The sequence below is a fragment of the Oncorhynchus keta genome, chromosome 35 (assembly GCF_023373465.1).
Source record: "Oncorhynchus keta strain PuntledgeMale-10-30-2019 chromosome 35, Oket_V2, whole genome shotgun sequence".
NCBI classification, from domain to species: domain Eukaryota; kingdom Metazoa; phylum Chordata; class Actinopteri; order Salmoniformes; family Salmonidae; genus Oncorhynchus; species Oncorhynchus keta.
This window is the reverse complement of record NC_068455.1, coordinates 71,904,665-71,917,691: the sequence shown is the minus strand read 5'-3', so window position 1 is coordinate 71,917,691 and position 13,027 is coordinate 71,904,665. Positions and strand designations below refer to the sequence as shown.

At 51.5% G+C, this 13,027-nt stretch overlaps 1 protein-coding gene across 6 annotated transcripts in view; it reads left to right on the top strand.

Annotated features, from left to right (window-relative positions):
• Positions 1-13,027, top strand: part of mtm1 (myotubularin 1) — a 76,861-nt gene that overhangs the window by 31,531 nt on the left and 32,303 nt on the right. For all 6 annotated transcript variants that reach the window (XM_052497647.1, XM_052497646.1, XM_052497645.1 and 3 more), the window contains 2 exons: positions 9,594-9,666; positions 10,874-10,968. In XM_052497647.1, coding sequence (XP_052353607.1) covers positions 9,615-9,666; positions 10,874-10,968 — 147 coding nt within the window. In that variant the 5' untranslated portion in view covers positions 9,594-9,614. The remainder of the gene's footprint in view (positions 1-9,593; positions 9,667-10,873; positions 10,969-13,027) is intronic.

Here is a 13,027-nt window from a genome sequence, read left to right as displayed (position 1 = left end):
TTTAACCTGGTCTCCTCCCCTTCACCTTTAACCTGGTCTCCCCCCTTCACCTTTAACCTGGTCTCCCCCTTCACCTTTAACCTGGTCTCCCCCCTTCACCTTTAACCTGGTCTCCCCTTCACCTTTAACCTGGTCTCCCCCTTCACCTTTAACCTGGTCTCCTCCCCTTCACCTTTAACCTGGTCTCCTCCCCTTCACCTTTAACCTGGTCTCCTCCCCTTCACCTTTAACCTGGTCTCCTCCCCTTCACCTTTAACCTGGTCTCCTCCCCTTCACCTTTAACCTGGTCTCCTCCCCTTCACCTTTAACCTGGTCTCCTCCCCTTCACCTTTAACCTGGTCTCCTCCCCTTCACCTTTAACCTGGTCTCCTCCCCTTCACCTTTAACCTGGTCTCCTCCCCTTCACCTTTAACCTGGTCTCCTCCCCTTCACCTTTAACCTGGTCTCCTCCCCTTCACCTTTAACCTGGTCTCCTCCCCTTCACCTTTAACCTGGTCTCCTCCCCTTCACCTTTAACCTGGTCTCCTCCCCTTCACCTTTAACCTGGTCTCCTCCCCTTCACCTTTAACCTGGTCTCCTCCCCTTCACCTTTAACCTGGTCTCCTCCCCTTCACCTTTAACCTGGTCTCCTCCCCTTCACCTTTAACCTGGTCTCCTCCCCTTCACCTTTAACCTGGTCTCCTCCCCTTCACCTTTAACCTGGTCTCCTCCCCTTCACCTTTAACCTGGTCTCCTCCCCTTCACCTTTAACCTGGTCTCCTCCCCTTCACCTTTAACCTGGTCTCCTCCCCTTCACCTTTAACCTGGTCTCCTCCCCTTCACCTTTAACCTGGTCTCCTCCCCTTCACCTTTAACCTGGTCTCCCCCTTCACCTTTAACCTGGTCTCCCCCCTTCACCTTTAACCTGGTCTCCCCCTTCACCTTTAACCTGGTCTCCCCCTTCACCTTTAACCTGGTCTCCCCCTTCACCTTTAACCTGGTCTCCCCCTTCACCTTTAACCTGGTCTCCCCCTTCACCTTTAACCTGGTCTCCCCCCTTCACCTTTAACCTGGTCTCCCCCCTTCACCTTTAACCTGGTCTCCCCCTTTAACCTGGTCTCCCCCCTTCACCTTAACCTGGTCTCCCCCTTCACCTTTAACCTGGTCTCCCCCTTCACCTTTAACCTGGTCTCCCCCTTCACCTTTAACCTGGTCTCCCCCTTCACCTTTAACCTGGTCTCCCCCTTCACCTTTAACCTGGTCTCCCCCTTCACCTTTAACCTGGTCTCCCCCTTCACCTTTAACCTGGTCTCCCCCCTTCACCTTTAACCTGGTCTCCCCCCTTCACCTTTAACCTGGTCTCCCCCTTCACCTTTAACCTGGTCTCCCCCCTTCACCTTTAACCTGGTCTCCCCCTTCACCTTTAACCTGGTCTCCCCCCTTCACCTTTAACCTGGTCTCCCCCTTCACCTTTAACCTGGTCTCCCCCCTTCACCTTTAACCTGGTCTCCCCCTTCACCTTTAACCTGGTCTCCCCCCTTCACCTTTAACCTGGTCTCCCCCTTCACCTTTAACCTGGTCTCCCCCTTCACCTTTAACCTGGTCTCCCCCTTCACCTTTAACCTGGTCTCCCCCCTTCACCTTTAACCTGGTCTCCCCCTTCACCTTTAACCTGGTCTCCCCCCTTCACCTTTAACCTGGTCTCCCCCTTCACCTTTAACCTGGTCTCCCCCTTCACCTTTAACCTGGTCTCCCCCTTCACCTTTAACCTGGTCTCCCCCCTTCACCTTTAACCTGGTCTCCCCCTTCACCTTTAACCTGGTCTCCCCCTTCACCTTTAACCTGGTCTCCCCCTTCACCTTTAACCTGGTCTCCCCCCCTTCACCTTTAACCTGGTCTCCCCCTTCACCTTTAACCTGGTCTCCCCCTTCACCTTTAACCTGGTCTCCCCCTTCACCTTTAACCTGGTCTCCCCCCTTCACCTTTAACCTGGTCTCCCCCCTTCACCTTTAACCTGGTCTCCCCCTTCACCTTTAACCTGGTCTCCCCCCTTCACCTTTAACCTGGTCTCCCCCTTCACCTTTAACCTGGTCTCCCCCCTTCACCTTTAACCTGGTCTCCCCCTTCACCTTTAACCTGGTCTCCCCCCTTCACCTTTAACCTGGTCTCCCCCCCTTCACCTTTAACCTGGTCTCCCCCTTCACCTTTAACCTGGTCTCCCCCCTTCACCTTTAACCTGGTCTCCCCCCTTCACCTTTAACCTGGTCTCCCCCCTTCACCTTTAACCTGGTCTCCCCCTTCACCTTTAACCTGGTCTCCCCCTTCACCTTTAACCTGGTCTCCCCCTTCACCTTTAACCTGGTCTCCCCCCTTCACCTTTAACCTGGTCTCCCCCTTCACCTTTAACCTGGTCTCCCCCTTCACCTTTAACCTGGTCTCCCCCTTCACCTTTAACCTGGTCTCCCCCTTCACCTTTAACCTGGTCTCCCCCCTTCACCTTTAACCTGGTCTCCCCCCTTCACCTTTAACCTGGTCTCCCCCTTCACCTTTAACCTGGTCTCCCCCCTTCACCTTTAACCTGGTCTCCCCCTTCACCTTTAACCTGGTCTCCCCCTTCACCTTTAACCTGGTCTCCCCCTTCACCTTTAACCTGGTCTCCCCCCTTCACCTTTAACCTGGTCTCCCCCTTCACCTTTAACCTGGTCTCCCCCCTTCACCTTTAACCTGGTCTCCCCCTTCACCTTTAACCTGGTCTCCCCCTTCACCTTTAACCTGGTCTCCCCCCCTTCACCTTTAACCTGGTCTCCCCCCTTCACCTTTAACCTGGTCTCCCCCCTTCACCTTTAACCTGGTCTCCCCCCTTCACCTTTAACCTGGTCTCCCCCTTCACCTTTAACCTGGTCTCCCCCTTCACCTTTAACCTGGTCTCCCCCCTTCACCTTTAACCTGGTCTCCCCCCTTCACCTTTAACCTGGTCTCCCCCCTTCACCTTTAACCTGGTCTCCCCCCTTCACCTTTAACCTGGTCTCCCCCCTTCACCTTTAACCTGGTCTCCCCCCTTCACCTTTAACCTGGTCTCCCCCCCTTCACCTTTAACCTGGTCTCCCCCCTTCACCTTTAACCTGGTCTCCCCCTTCACCTTTAACCTGGTCTCACCCCTTAACCTGGTCTCCCCCCCTTCACCTTTAACCTGGTCTCCCCCCCTTCACCTTTAACCTGGTCTCCCCCCCTTCACCTTTAACCTGGTCTCCCCCCCTTCACCTTTAACCTGGTCTCCCCCCCTTCACCTTTAACCTGGTCTCCCCCCCTTCACCTTTAACCTGGTCTCCCCCCCTTCACCTTTAACCTGGTCTCCCCCCCTTCACCTTTAACCTGGTCTCCCCCCCTTCACCTTTAACCTGGTCTCCCCCCCTTCACCTTTAACCTGGTCTCCCCCCTTCACCTTTAACCTGGTCTCCTCCCCTTCACCTTTAACCTGGTCTCCTCCCCTTCACCTTTAACCTGGTCTCCTCCCCTTCACCTTTAACCTGGTCTCCTCCCCTTCACCTTTAACCTGGTCTCCTCCCCTTCACCTTTAACCTGGTCTCCTCCCCTTCACCTTTAACCTGGTCTCCTCCCCTTCACCTTTAACCTGGTCTCCTCCCCTTCACCTTTAACCTGGTCTCCTCCCCTTCACCTTTAACCTGGTCTCCTCCCCTTCACCTTTAACCTGGTCTCCTCCCCTTCACCTTTAACCTGGTCTCCTCCCCTTCACCTTTAACCTGGTCTCCTCCCCTTCACCTTTAACCTGGTCTCCTCCCCTTCACCTTTAACCTGGTCTCCTCCCCTTCACCTTTAACCTGGTCTCCTCCCCTTCACCTTTAACCTGGTCTCCTCCCCTTCACCTTTAACCTGGTCTCCTCCCCTTCACCTTTAACCTGGTCTCCTCCCCTTCACCTTTAACCTGGTCTCCTCCCCTTCACCTTTAACCTGGTCTCCTCCCTTCACCTTTAACCTGGTCTCCTCCCCTTCACCTTTAACCTGGTCTCCTCCCCTTCACCTTTAACCTGGTCTCCTCCCCTTCACCTTTAACCTGGTCTCCTCCCTTCACCTTTAACCTGGTCTCCTCCCCTTCACCTTTAACCTGGTCTCCTCCCCTTCACCTTTAACCTGGTCTCCTCCCCTTCACCTTTAACCTGGTCTCCTCCCCTTCACCTTTAACCTGGTCTCCTCCCCTTCACCTTTAACCTGGTCTCCTCCCCTTCACCTTTAACCTGGTCTCCTCCCCTTCACCTTTAACCTGGTCTCCTCCCCTTCACCTTTAACCTGGTCTCCTCCCCTTCACCTTTAACCTGGTCTCCTCCCCTTCACCTTTAACCTGGTCTCCTCCCCTTCACCTTTAACCTGGTCTCCTCCCCTTCACCTTTAACCTGGTCTCCTCCCCTTCACCTTTAACCTGGTCTCCTCCCCTTCACCTTTAACCTGGTCTCCTCCCCTTCACCTTTAACCTGGTCTCCTCCCCTTCACCTTTAACCTGGTCTCCTCCCCTTCACCTTTAACCTGGTCTCCTCCCCTTCACCTTTAACCTGGTCTCCTCCCCTTCACCTTTAACCTGGTCTCCTCCCCTTCACCTTTAACCTGGTCTCCTCCCCTTCACCTTTAACCTGGTCTCCTCCCCTTCACCTTTAACCTGGTCTCCTCCCCTTCACCTTTAACCTGGTCTCCTCCCCTTCACCTTTAACCTGGTCTCCTCCCCTTCACCTTTAACCTGGTCTCCTCCCCTTCACCTTTAACCTGGTCTCCTCCCCCTTCACCTTTAACCTGGTCTCCTCCCCTTCACCTTTAACCTGGTCTCCTCCCCTTCACCTTTAACCTGGTCTCCTCCCCTTCACCTTTAACCTGGTCTCCCCCCCTTCACCTTTAACCTGGTCTCCTCCCCTTCACCTTTAACCTGGTCTCCCCCCCTTCACCTTTAACCTGGTCTCCCCCCCTTCACCTTTAACCTGGTCTCCTCCCTTCACCTTTAACCTGGTCTCCCCCCCTTCACCTTTAACCTGGTCCCCTCCCTTCACCTTTAACCTGGTCTCCTCCCCTTCACCTTTAACCTTGTCACCTCCCCTTCACCTTTAACCTGGTCTCCTCCCCTTCACCTTTAACCTGGTCTCCTCCCCTTCACCTTTAACCTGGTCTCCCCCCCTTCCCCTTTAACCTGGTCTCCTCCCTCTTCACCTTTAACCTGGTCTCCTCCCCTTCACCTTTAACCTGGTCTCCTCCCCTTCACCTTTAACCTGGTCTCCTCCCCTTCACCTTTAACCTGGTCTCCTCCCCTTCACCTTTAACCTGGTCTCCTCCCCTTCACCTTTAGCCTGGTCTCCTCCCCTTCCCCTTTAACCTGGTCTCCCCCCCTTCACCTTTAACCTGGTCTCCCCCCCTTCACCTTTAACCTGGTCTCCCCCCTTCACCTTTAACCTGGTCTCCCCCCTTCACCTTTAACCTGGTCTCCTCCCCTTCACCTTTAACCTGGTCTCCTCCCCTTCACCTTTAACCTGGTCTCCTCCCCTTCACCTTTAACCTGGTCTCCTCCCCTTCACCTTTAACCTGGTCTCCTCCCCTTCACCTTTAACCTGGTCTCCTCCCCTTCACCTTTAACCTGGTCTCCTCCCCTTCACCTTTAACCTGGTCTCCTCCCCTTCACCTTTAACCTGGTCTCCTCCCCTTCACCTTTAACCTGGTCTCCTCCCCTTCACCTTTAACCTGGTCCTCCTCCCCTTCACCTTTAACCTGGTCTCCTCCCCTTCACCTTTAACCTGGTCCTCCTCCCCTTCACCTTTAACCTGGTCCTCCTCCCCTTCACCTTTAACCTGGTCCTCCTCCCCTTCACCTTTAACCTGGTCCTCCTCCCCTTCACCTTTAACCTGGTCCTCCTCCCCTTCACCTTTAACCTGGTCCTCCTCCCCTTCACCTTTAACCTGGTCCTCCTCCCCTTCACCTTTAACCTGGTCCTCCTCCCCTTCACCTTTAACCTGGTCCTCCTCCCCTTCACCTTTAACCTGGTCCTCCTCCCCTTCACCTTTAACCTGGTCCTCCTCCCCTTCACCTTTAACCTGGTCCTCCTCCCCTTCACCTTTAACCTGGTCCTCCTCCCCTTCACCTTTAACCTGGTCCTCCTCCCTTCACCTTTAACCTGGTCCTCCTCCCCTTCACCTTTAACCTGGTCCTCCTCCCCTTCACCTTTAACCTGGTCCTCCTCCCCTTCACCTTTAACCTGGTCCTCCTCCCCTTCACCTTTAACCTGGTCCTCCTCCCCTTCACCTTTAACCTGGTCCTCCTCCCCCTTCACCTTTAACCTGGTCCTCCTCCCCTTCACCTTTAACCTGGTCCTCCTCCCCTTCACCTTTAACCTGGTCCTCCTCCCCTTCACCTTTAACCTGGTCCTCCTCCCCTTCACCTTTAACCTGGTCCTCCTCCCCTTCACCTTTAACCTGGTCCTCCTCCCCTTCACCTTTAACCTGGTCCTCCTCCCCTTCACCTTTTAACCTGGTCCTCCTCCCCTTCACCTTTAACCTGGTCCTCCTCCCCTTCACCTTTAACCTGGTCCTCCTCCCCTTCACCTTTAACCTGGTCCTCCTCCCCTTCACCTTTAACCTGGTCCTCCTCCCCTTCACCTTTAACCTGGTCCTCCTCCCCTTCACCTTTAACCTGGTCCTCCTCCCCTTCACCTTTAACCTGGTCCTCCTCCCCTTCACCTTTAACCTGGTCCTCCTCCCCTTCACCTTTAACCTGGTCCTCCTCCCCTTCACCTTTAACCTGGTCCTCCTCCCCTTCACCTTTAACCTGGTCCTCCTCCCCTTCACCTTTAACCTGGTCCTCCTCCCCTTCACCTTTAACCTGGTCCTCCTCCCCTTCACCTTTAACCTGGTCCTCCTCCCCTTCACCTTTAACCTGGTCCTCCTCCCCTTCACCTTTAACCTGGTCCTCCTCCCCTTCACCTTTAACCTGGTCCTCCTCCCCTTCACCTTTAACCTGGTCCCCCCCCTCACCTTTAACCTGGTCCCCCCTCACCTTTAACCTGGTCCCCCCCCCTCATCTTTAACCTGGTCCCCCCTCATCTTTAACCTGGTCCCCCCTCATCTTTAACCTGGTCCCCCCCTCATCTTTAACCTGGTCCCCCCTCATCTTTAACCTGGTCTCCCCCCCATCTTTAACCTGGTCTCCCCCCATCTTTAACCTGGTCCCCCCTCATCTTTAACCTGGTCTCCCCCCTCATCTTTAACCTGGTCTCCCCCCATCTTTAACCTGGTCTCCCCCCCCATCTTTAACCTGGTCTCCTCCCCTTCACCTTTAACCTGGTCTCCTCCCCTTCACCTTTAACCTGGTCTCCTCCCCTTCATCTTTAACCTGGTCCCTCCCCCCTCATCTTTAACCTGGTCTCCCCCATCTTTAACCTGGTCTCCCCCATCTTCTTTAACCTGGTCTCCCCCCCCATCTTTAACCTGGTCTCCTCCCCTTCACCTTTAACCTGGTCTCCTCCCCTTCACCTTTAACCTGGTCTCCTCCCCTTCACCTTTAACCTGGTCTCCTCCCCTTCACCTTTAACCTGGTCCTCCTCCCCTTCACCTTTAACCTGGTCCCCCTCCCCCTCATCTTTAACCTGGTCCCCCCCATCTTTAACCTGGTCCCCCTCCCCCTCATCTTTAACCTGGTCCCCCCCCCCTCATCTTTAACCTGGTCCCCCCTCATCTTTAACCTGGTCTCCCCCATCTTTAACCTGGTCTCCCCCCATCTTTAACCTGGTCTCCCCCCCCATCTTTAACCTGGTCTCCCCCCATCTTTAACCTGCCCCCCACCTTTAACCTGGTCTCCTCCCCTTCACCTTTAACCTGGTCTCCTCCCACCTTTAACACCTTTAACCTGGTCTCCTCCCCTTCACCTTTAACCTGGTCTCCTCCCCTTCACCTTTAACCTGGTCTCCTCCCCTTCACCTTTAACCTGGTCTCCTCCCCTTCACCTTTAACCTGGTCTCCTCCCCTTCACCTTTAACCTGGTCTCCTCCCCTTCACCTTTAACCTGGTCTCCTCCCCTTCACCTTTAACCTGGTCTCCTCCCCTTCACCTTTAACCTGGTCTCCTCCCCTTCACCTTTAACCTGGTCTCCTCCCCTTCACCTTTAACCTGGTCTCCTCCCCTTCACCTTTAACCTGGTCTCCTCCCCTTCACCTTTAACCTGGTCTCCTCCCCTTCACCTTTAACCTGGTCTCCTCCCCTTCACCTTTAACCTGGTCTCCTCCCCTTCACCTACACTGCTTTTGAAGTGGATTTAACAAGTGATCAATAAGTGATCATAGACTGACCAGGTGAAAGATACGTCATGGGAAGAGCAGGTGTCTTTAATGTTGTGTGGATTACATGGTGTAATTTCAAGCAATGTTCCCTCTCAGGCAGGACTGCCGCACAGAAGAAATGCCTCGCAGAGACACAAGCCATTTGAACGTCACCGAGTTCTCGCTAACTAGATGATGTTGATTCGATCACATATAAAAACATTTATCAGCCCTTTTTCAATGCGACAAACCAAAACAAATGTACCTTTGCAAGATTTGGGTCTGTGATTTTGTTGTAGGCAGAGCACCACCATGAGCTGTCTTTCAATCACCTGGGAGTGAAGGTGCTTTTCAGATCAGAGCGCAGGTACATGTACAGCAGGTGTACAGGTACATGTTGGTGAGTTATTAGCCCAGTTCTGGGGATGTTACTGCGTCCTACAAGAGCACACAACGTGTAGGCTACATTTCCAGCTGTCTTTTAAAAAGCCAGTCAGGTAAAAAAGCTTATGCCTTAATTAACGGGGCAGTGTTGTATTTTGAGGCTTGAATATGTAAATAAGCCAGGAGTCAGAGTGGTAGCCTACAGTGTCTAATTCTCTGTGTGGTAATACTAATACATGGTGTTTTGTCAAGTGTTTTCTGGCATAATTTATTATTTCACCTTATTTAACCAGGTAGGTCAGTTGAGAACAAGTTCTCATTTACAACTGCGACCTGGCCAAGAAAACGCAAAGCAGTGTGACACAGACAACAACAACAGAGTTACACATGGAATAAACAAACGTACAGTCAATAACACAATAGAAAAATCTCTATACAGTGTGTGCAAATACATGCAGACAAATACAATCATACAATGCCATTGACAGTCCCCTATTTGGTCCAAATCTTTAGTCCTGCACTGAACACCACATATAGGCTACTGTAGTCTATATCATAGACACCGAAAGCTATTTCCATGTGGAAATATTCTGGGATTTGCTCCATTGGTTTTGTTGGTAGACCTACATTATGCTCCAATAGCCACAATATCCTATTGGCTTCCGTCTAAAACTAATGTTTTCACTGTAAACTGTGCTGGAAGTTGCGCAAAATTCTCACATGCTTCAAGTTTCCACTCACGACCTAAACATTTGCCCAGTCCCCCCCCCGAAATGTTTTGGGGGGAGGCAACATTTGATTACAAGTGCTTGTAATATTGACTTCAAAGGAAAGTGCTAAGGAATAGCAGTAATTGTGTACACGTCTACAGCAGTGTCATACCTGACTCTGTGTCTTTCTGTCATATTAATACCCCTCTGTTGCTCTGCAGGCGTCCAGAGAGAGTCTGAAAATGGAGCCCCTGGCAGACTGCAGCTTACTGCCCGGAGAGGAGAGGATCATAGGTGTGTTCTTCTAAACCAGTGATTGTTGTTGTTTTCATCTTGGGGCACTAGTACCCTTAGGGGGTACATGGTCTATCCACAATGGATACTTATTCTAAGACTGTTGGACACTGGGAGTCTGCTCTCGGCTTCCTATTCTATTAGTATTAGTAAGGTACAGAGAAATGTTTGTATACGTTCGGTCTGATAGCCTTCCTTCAGACTCGAGGCCCTTTCTAATGGGAACTGTTTTTAACTCTGTTGGAGAGATCTTAGAATGACTTGGTTTCACTTCTGTTGTGATTGTTTTTTTTATATTTGAATCTGATCTGTGTTCTGTTAGTATTTGAATCTGATCTGTGTTCTGTTAGTATTTGAATCTGATCTGTGTTCTGTTAGTATTTGAATCTGATCTGTGTTCTGTTAGTATGTTGACAGTAAATATAACGAGAGAAACCATGTTGGTTTTGTCACAAGAGAGACTAAATATAGAACCTCTCCAACCAAGTCAGCTTGAATTGTTAGTCTCTCGCACGCTCTCTTTTTCTCTTTCTCTCTTCCTCTCTTTCTCTCCCTCTCTTCCTCTCTTTCTCTCTGTCTTTCCCTCTTCCTCTCTCTCTCTCTTCCTCTCTCTCTGTCTCTCTCTTTCTGTCTCTCTCTTTCTGTCTCTCTCTTTCTCCCTCTCTCTCTCTTTCTCCCTCTCTCTTTCTCCCTCTCTCTCTCTTTCTCCCTCTCTCTCTCTTTCTCCCTCTCTCTCTCTTTCTCCCTCTCTCTCTCTTTCTCCCTCTCTCTCTCTCTCTCTCTCTCTCTCTGTCTCTCTCTCTCTCTCTCTCTCTCTTCCTCTCTCTCTGTCTCTCTCTTTCTCTCTGTCTCTCTCTGTGTGTGTGGAGTCATTTCTGGTAGCTATAGCTTGGAGAATTTAGAAAAGAAGTGAGAGTAGGAGAATGATAGGAAGTTTTGTGGAAAGTACAGACAGGTTTAGTGCAGCTTTTGTCTTGCTGTTAGTGTTGTATTGTGGTTCATGTTTGGTTACAATATGGGTCATTGTCAACATGGCTTGTTCAGTGGGAGTGGATGGTGGAAATGGGTGTGTATCTAGTAGGTCATTTCCCGTCCCTCTCGCTCTCTTTCTCTCTTGTTCGCTCTCGTTCACCCTCTCTCTCATTCACCCTCTCCCGTTCACCCTCTCTCGCGCTCTCTTTCTCTCTCTTCCTCTCTCTCTCTCCAGACAAAGACATCATCTATATCTGTCCATTCAGTGGAGCTCTGAAAGGCAAAGTCTTCATCACTAACTACAGACTCTACTTCAAGAGTGCAGACGCAGTGAGTGACACACACACTCGCACACACATTCTAGAGGGGTGATCTCCTAGACATCTGTGGCGGTGGTTGGGGCAGACAGATTGAAGTCAGCAGAATTCCCAGTCAGTCTAAATGACATGTCTGCTTTAGAAGTATAGAGCCATGCTTGCTCCTTGGTGTCAAAGACCTGTTTGATCTAAAGGCTAGCCCTAACTGGATGTGGCATTAAAACACTATATTACAGTGTATATGGTGGTCTTGTATGATTGAAGGAGTCCTAATGAAGTAGACCAAGATCTATGACAGATGGGCAACACCCACACATCACTGATCTGCATTGAGCTTGTTATAGCACCCTACTATATGTGTACTGAACAGGAGTTGGCAGTTGTTGGAATAGGGGATTAAAAGACAGCAAGAGGGGTATGGAGGAGAGGAAGAAAGGAAGAGGGGTATGGAGGAGAGGAAGACAGCAAGAGGGGTATGGAGGAGAGGAAGACAGCAAGAGGGGTATGGAGGAAGGGGGAGGAAGAAAGGAAGAGGGATATGGAGGAAGGGAGAGGAAGAAAGGGAGAGGAAGAAAGGAAGAGGGGTATGGAGGTTGGGAGAGGAAGAAAGGAAGAGGGATATGGAGGAAGGGAGAGGAAGAAAGGAAGAGGGATATGGAGGAGAGGAAGAAAGGAAGAGGGATATGGAGGAGAGGAAGAAAGGAAGAGGGATATGGAGGAGAGGAGAGGAAGAAAGGAAGAGGGATATGGAGGAGAGGAAGAAAGGAAGAGGGATATGGAGGAGAGGAGAGGAAGAAAGGAAGAGGGATATGGAGGAGAGGAAGAAAGGAAGAGGGATATGGAGGAGAGGAGAGGAAGAAAGGAAGAGGGGTATGGAGGAAGGGAGAGGAAGAAAGGAAGAGGGATATGGAGGAGAGGAAGAAAGAGGGATATGGAGGAAGGGAGAGGAAGAAAGGAAGAGGGGTATGGAGGAAGGGAGAGGAAGAAAGGAAGAGGGATATGGAGGAGAGGAAGAAAGGAAGAGGGATATGGAGGAAGAGAAAGGAAGAGGGATATGGAGGAAGAGAAAGGAAGAGGGATATGGAGGAAGAGAAAGGAAGAGGGATATGGAGGAAGAGAAAGGAAGAGGGATATGGAGGAAGAGAAAGGAAGAGGGATATGGAGGAAGGGAGAGGAAGAAAGGAAGAGGGGTATGGAGGAAGGGAGAGGAAGAAAGGAAGAGGGGTATGGAGGAAGGGAGAGGAAGAAAGGAAGAGGGGTATGAAGGAAGGGAGAGGAAGAAAGGAAGAGGGATATGGGGGAAGGGAGAGGAAGAAAGGAAGAGGGATATGGAGGAAGGGAGAGGAAGAAAGGAAGAGGCATATGGAGGAAGGGAGAGGAAGAAAGGAAGAGGGGTATGGAGGAAGGGAGAGGAAGAAAGGAAGAGGGATATGAAGGAGAGGAGAGGAAGAAAGGAAGAGGGATATGGAGGAAGGGAGAGGAAGAAAGGGAGAGGAGAGGAAGAAAGGGAGAGGAAGAAAGGGAGAGGAGAGGAAGAAAGGAAGAGGGGTATGGAGGAAGGGAGAGGAGAGGAAGAAAGGGAGAGGAGAGGAAGAAAGGGAGAGGAAGAAAGGGAGAGGAGAGGAAGAAAGGGAGAGGAGAGGTAGAAAGGAAGAGGGATATGGGGGAAGGGAGAGGAAGAAAGGAAGAGGGATATGGAGGAAGGGAGTGGAAGAAAGGGAGAGGAGAGGAAGAAAGGGAGAGGAGAGGAAGAAAGGGAGAGGAGAGGAAGAAAGGGAGAGGAGAGGAAGAAAGGGAGAGGAGAGGAAGAAAGGGAGAGGAGAGGAAGAAAGGAAGAGGAGAGGAAGAAAGGGAGAGGAGAAGAGGAGAGGAAGAAAGGAAGAGGGGTATGGAGGAGAGGAAGAAAGGAAGGAAGAGGGATATGGAAGAGAGGGAGAGGAGAGGAAGAGAGGGAGAGGGGTATGGAGGAGAGGAAGAAAGAAAGGAAGGAAGAGGGATATGGAGGACAGGAAGAAAGGAAGCAATGTTTGAGGACCACTTGCGAGGTGAGGGGGAGAGACGGTCCACCTCAA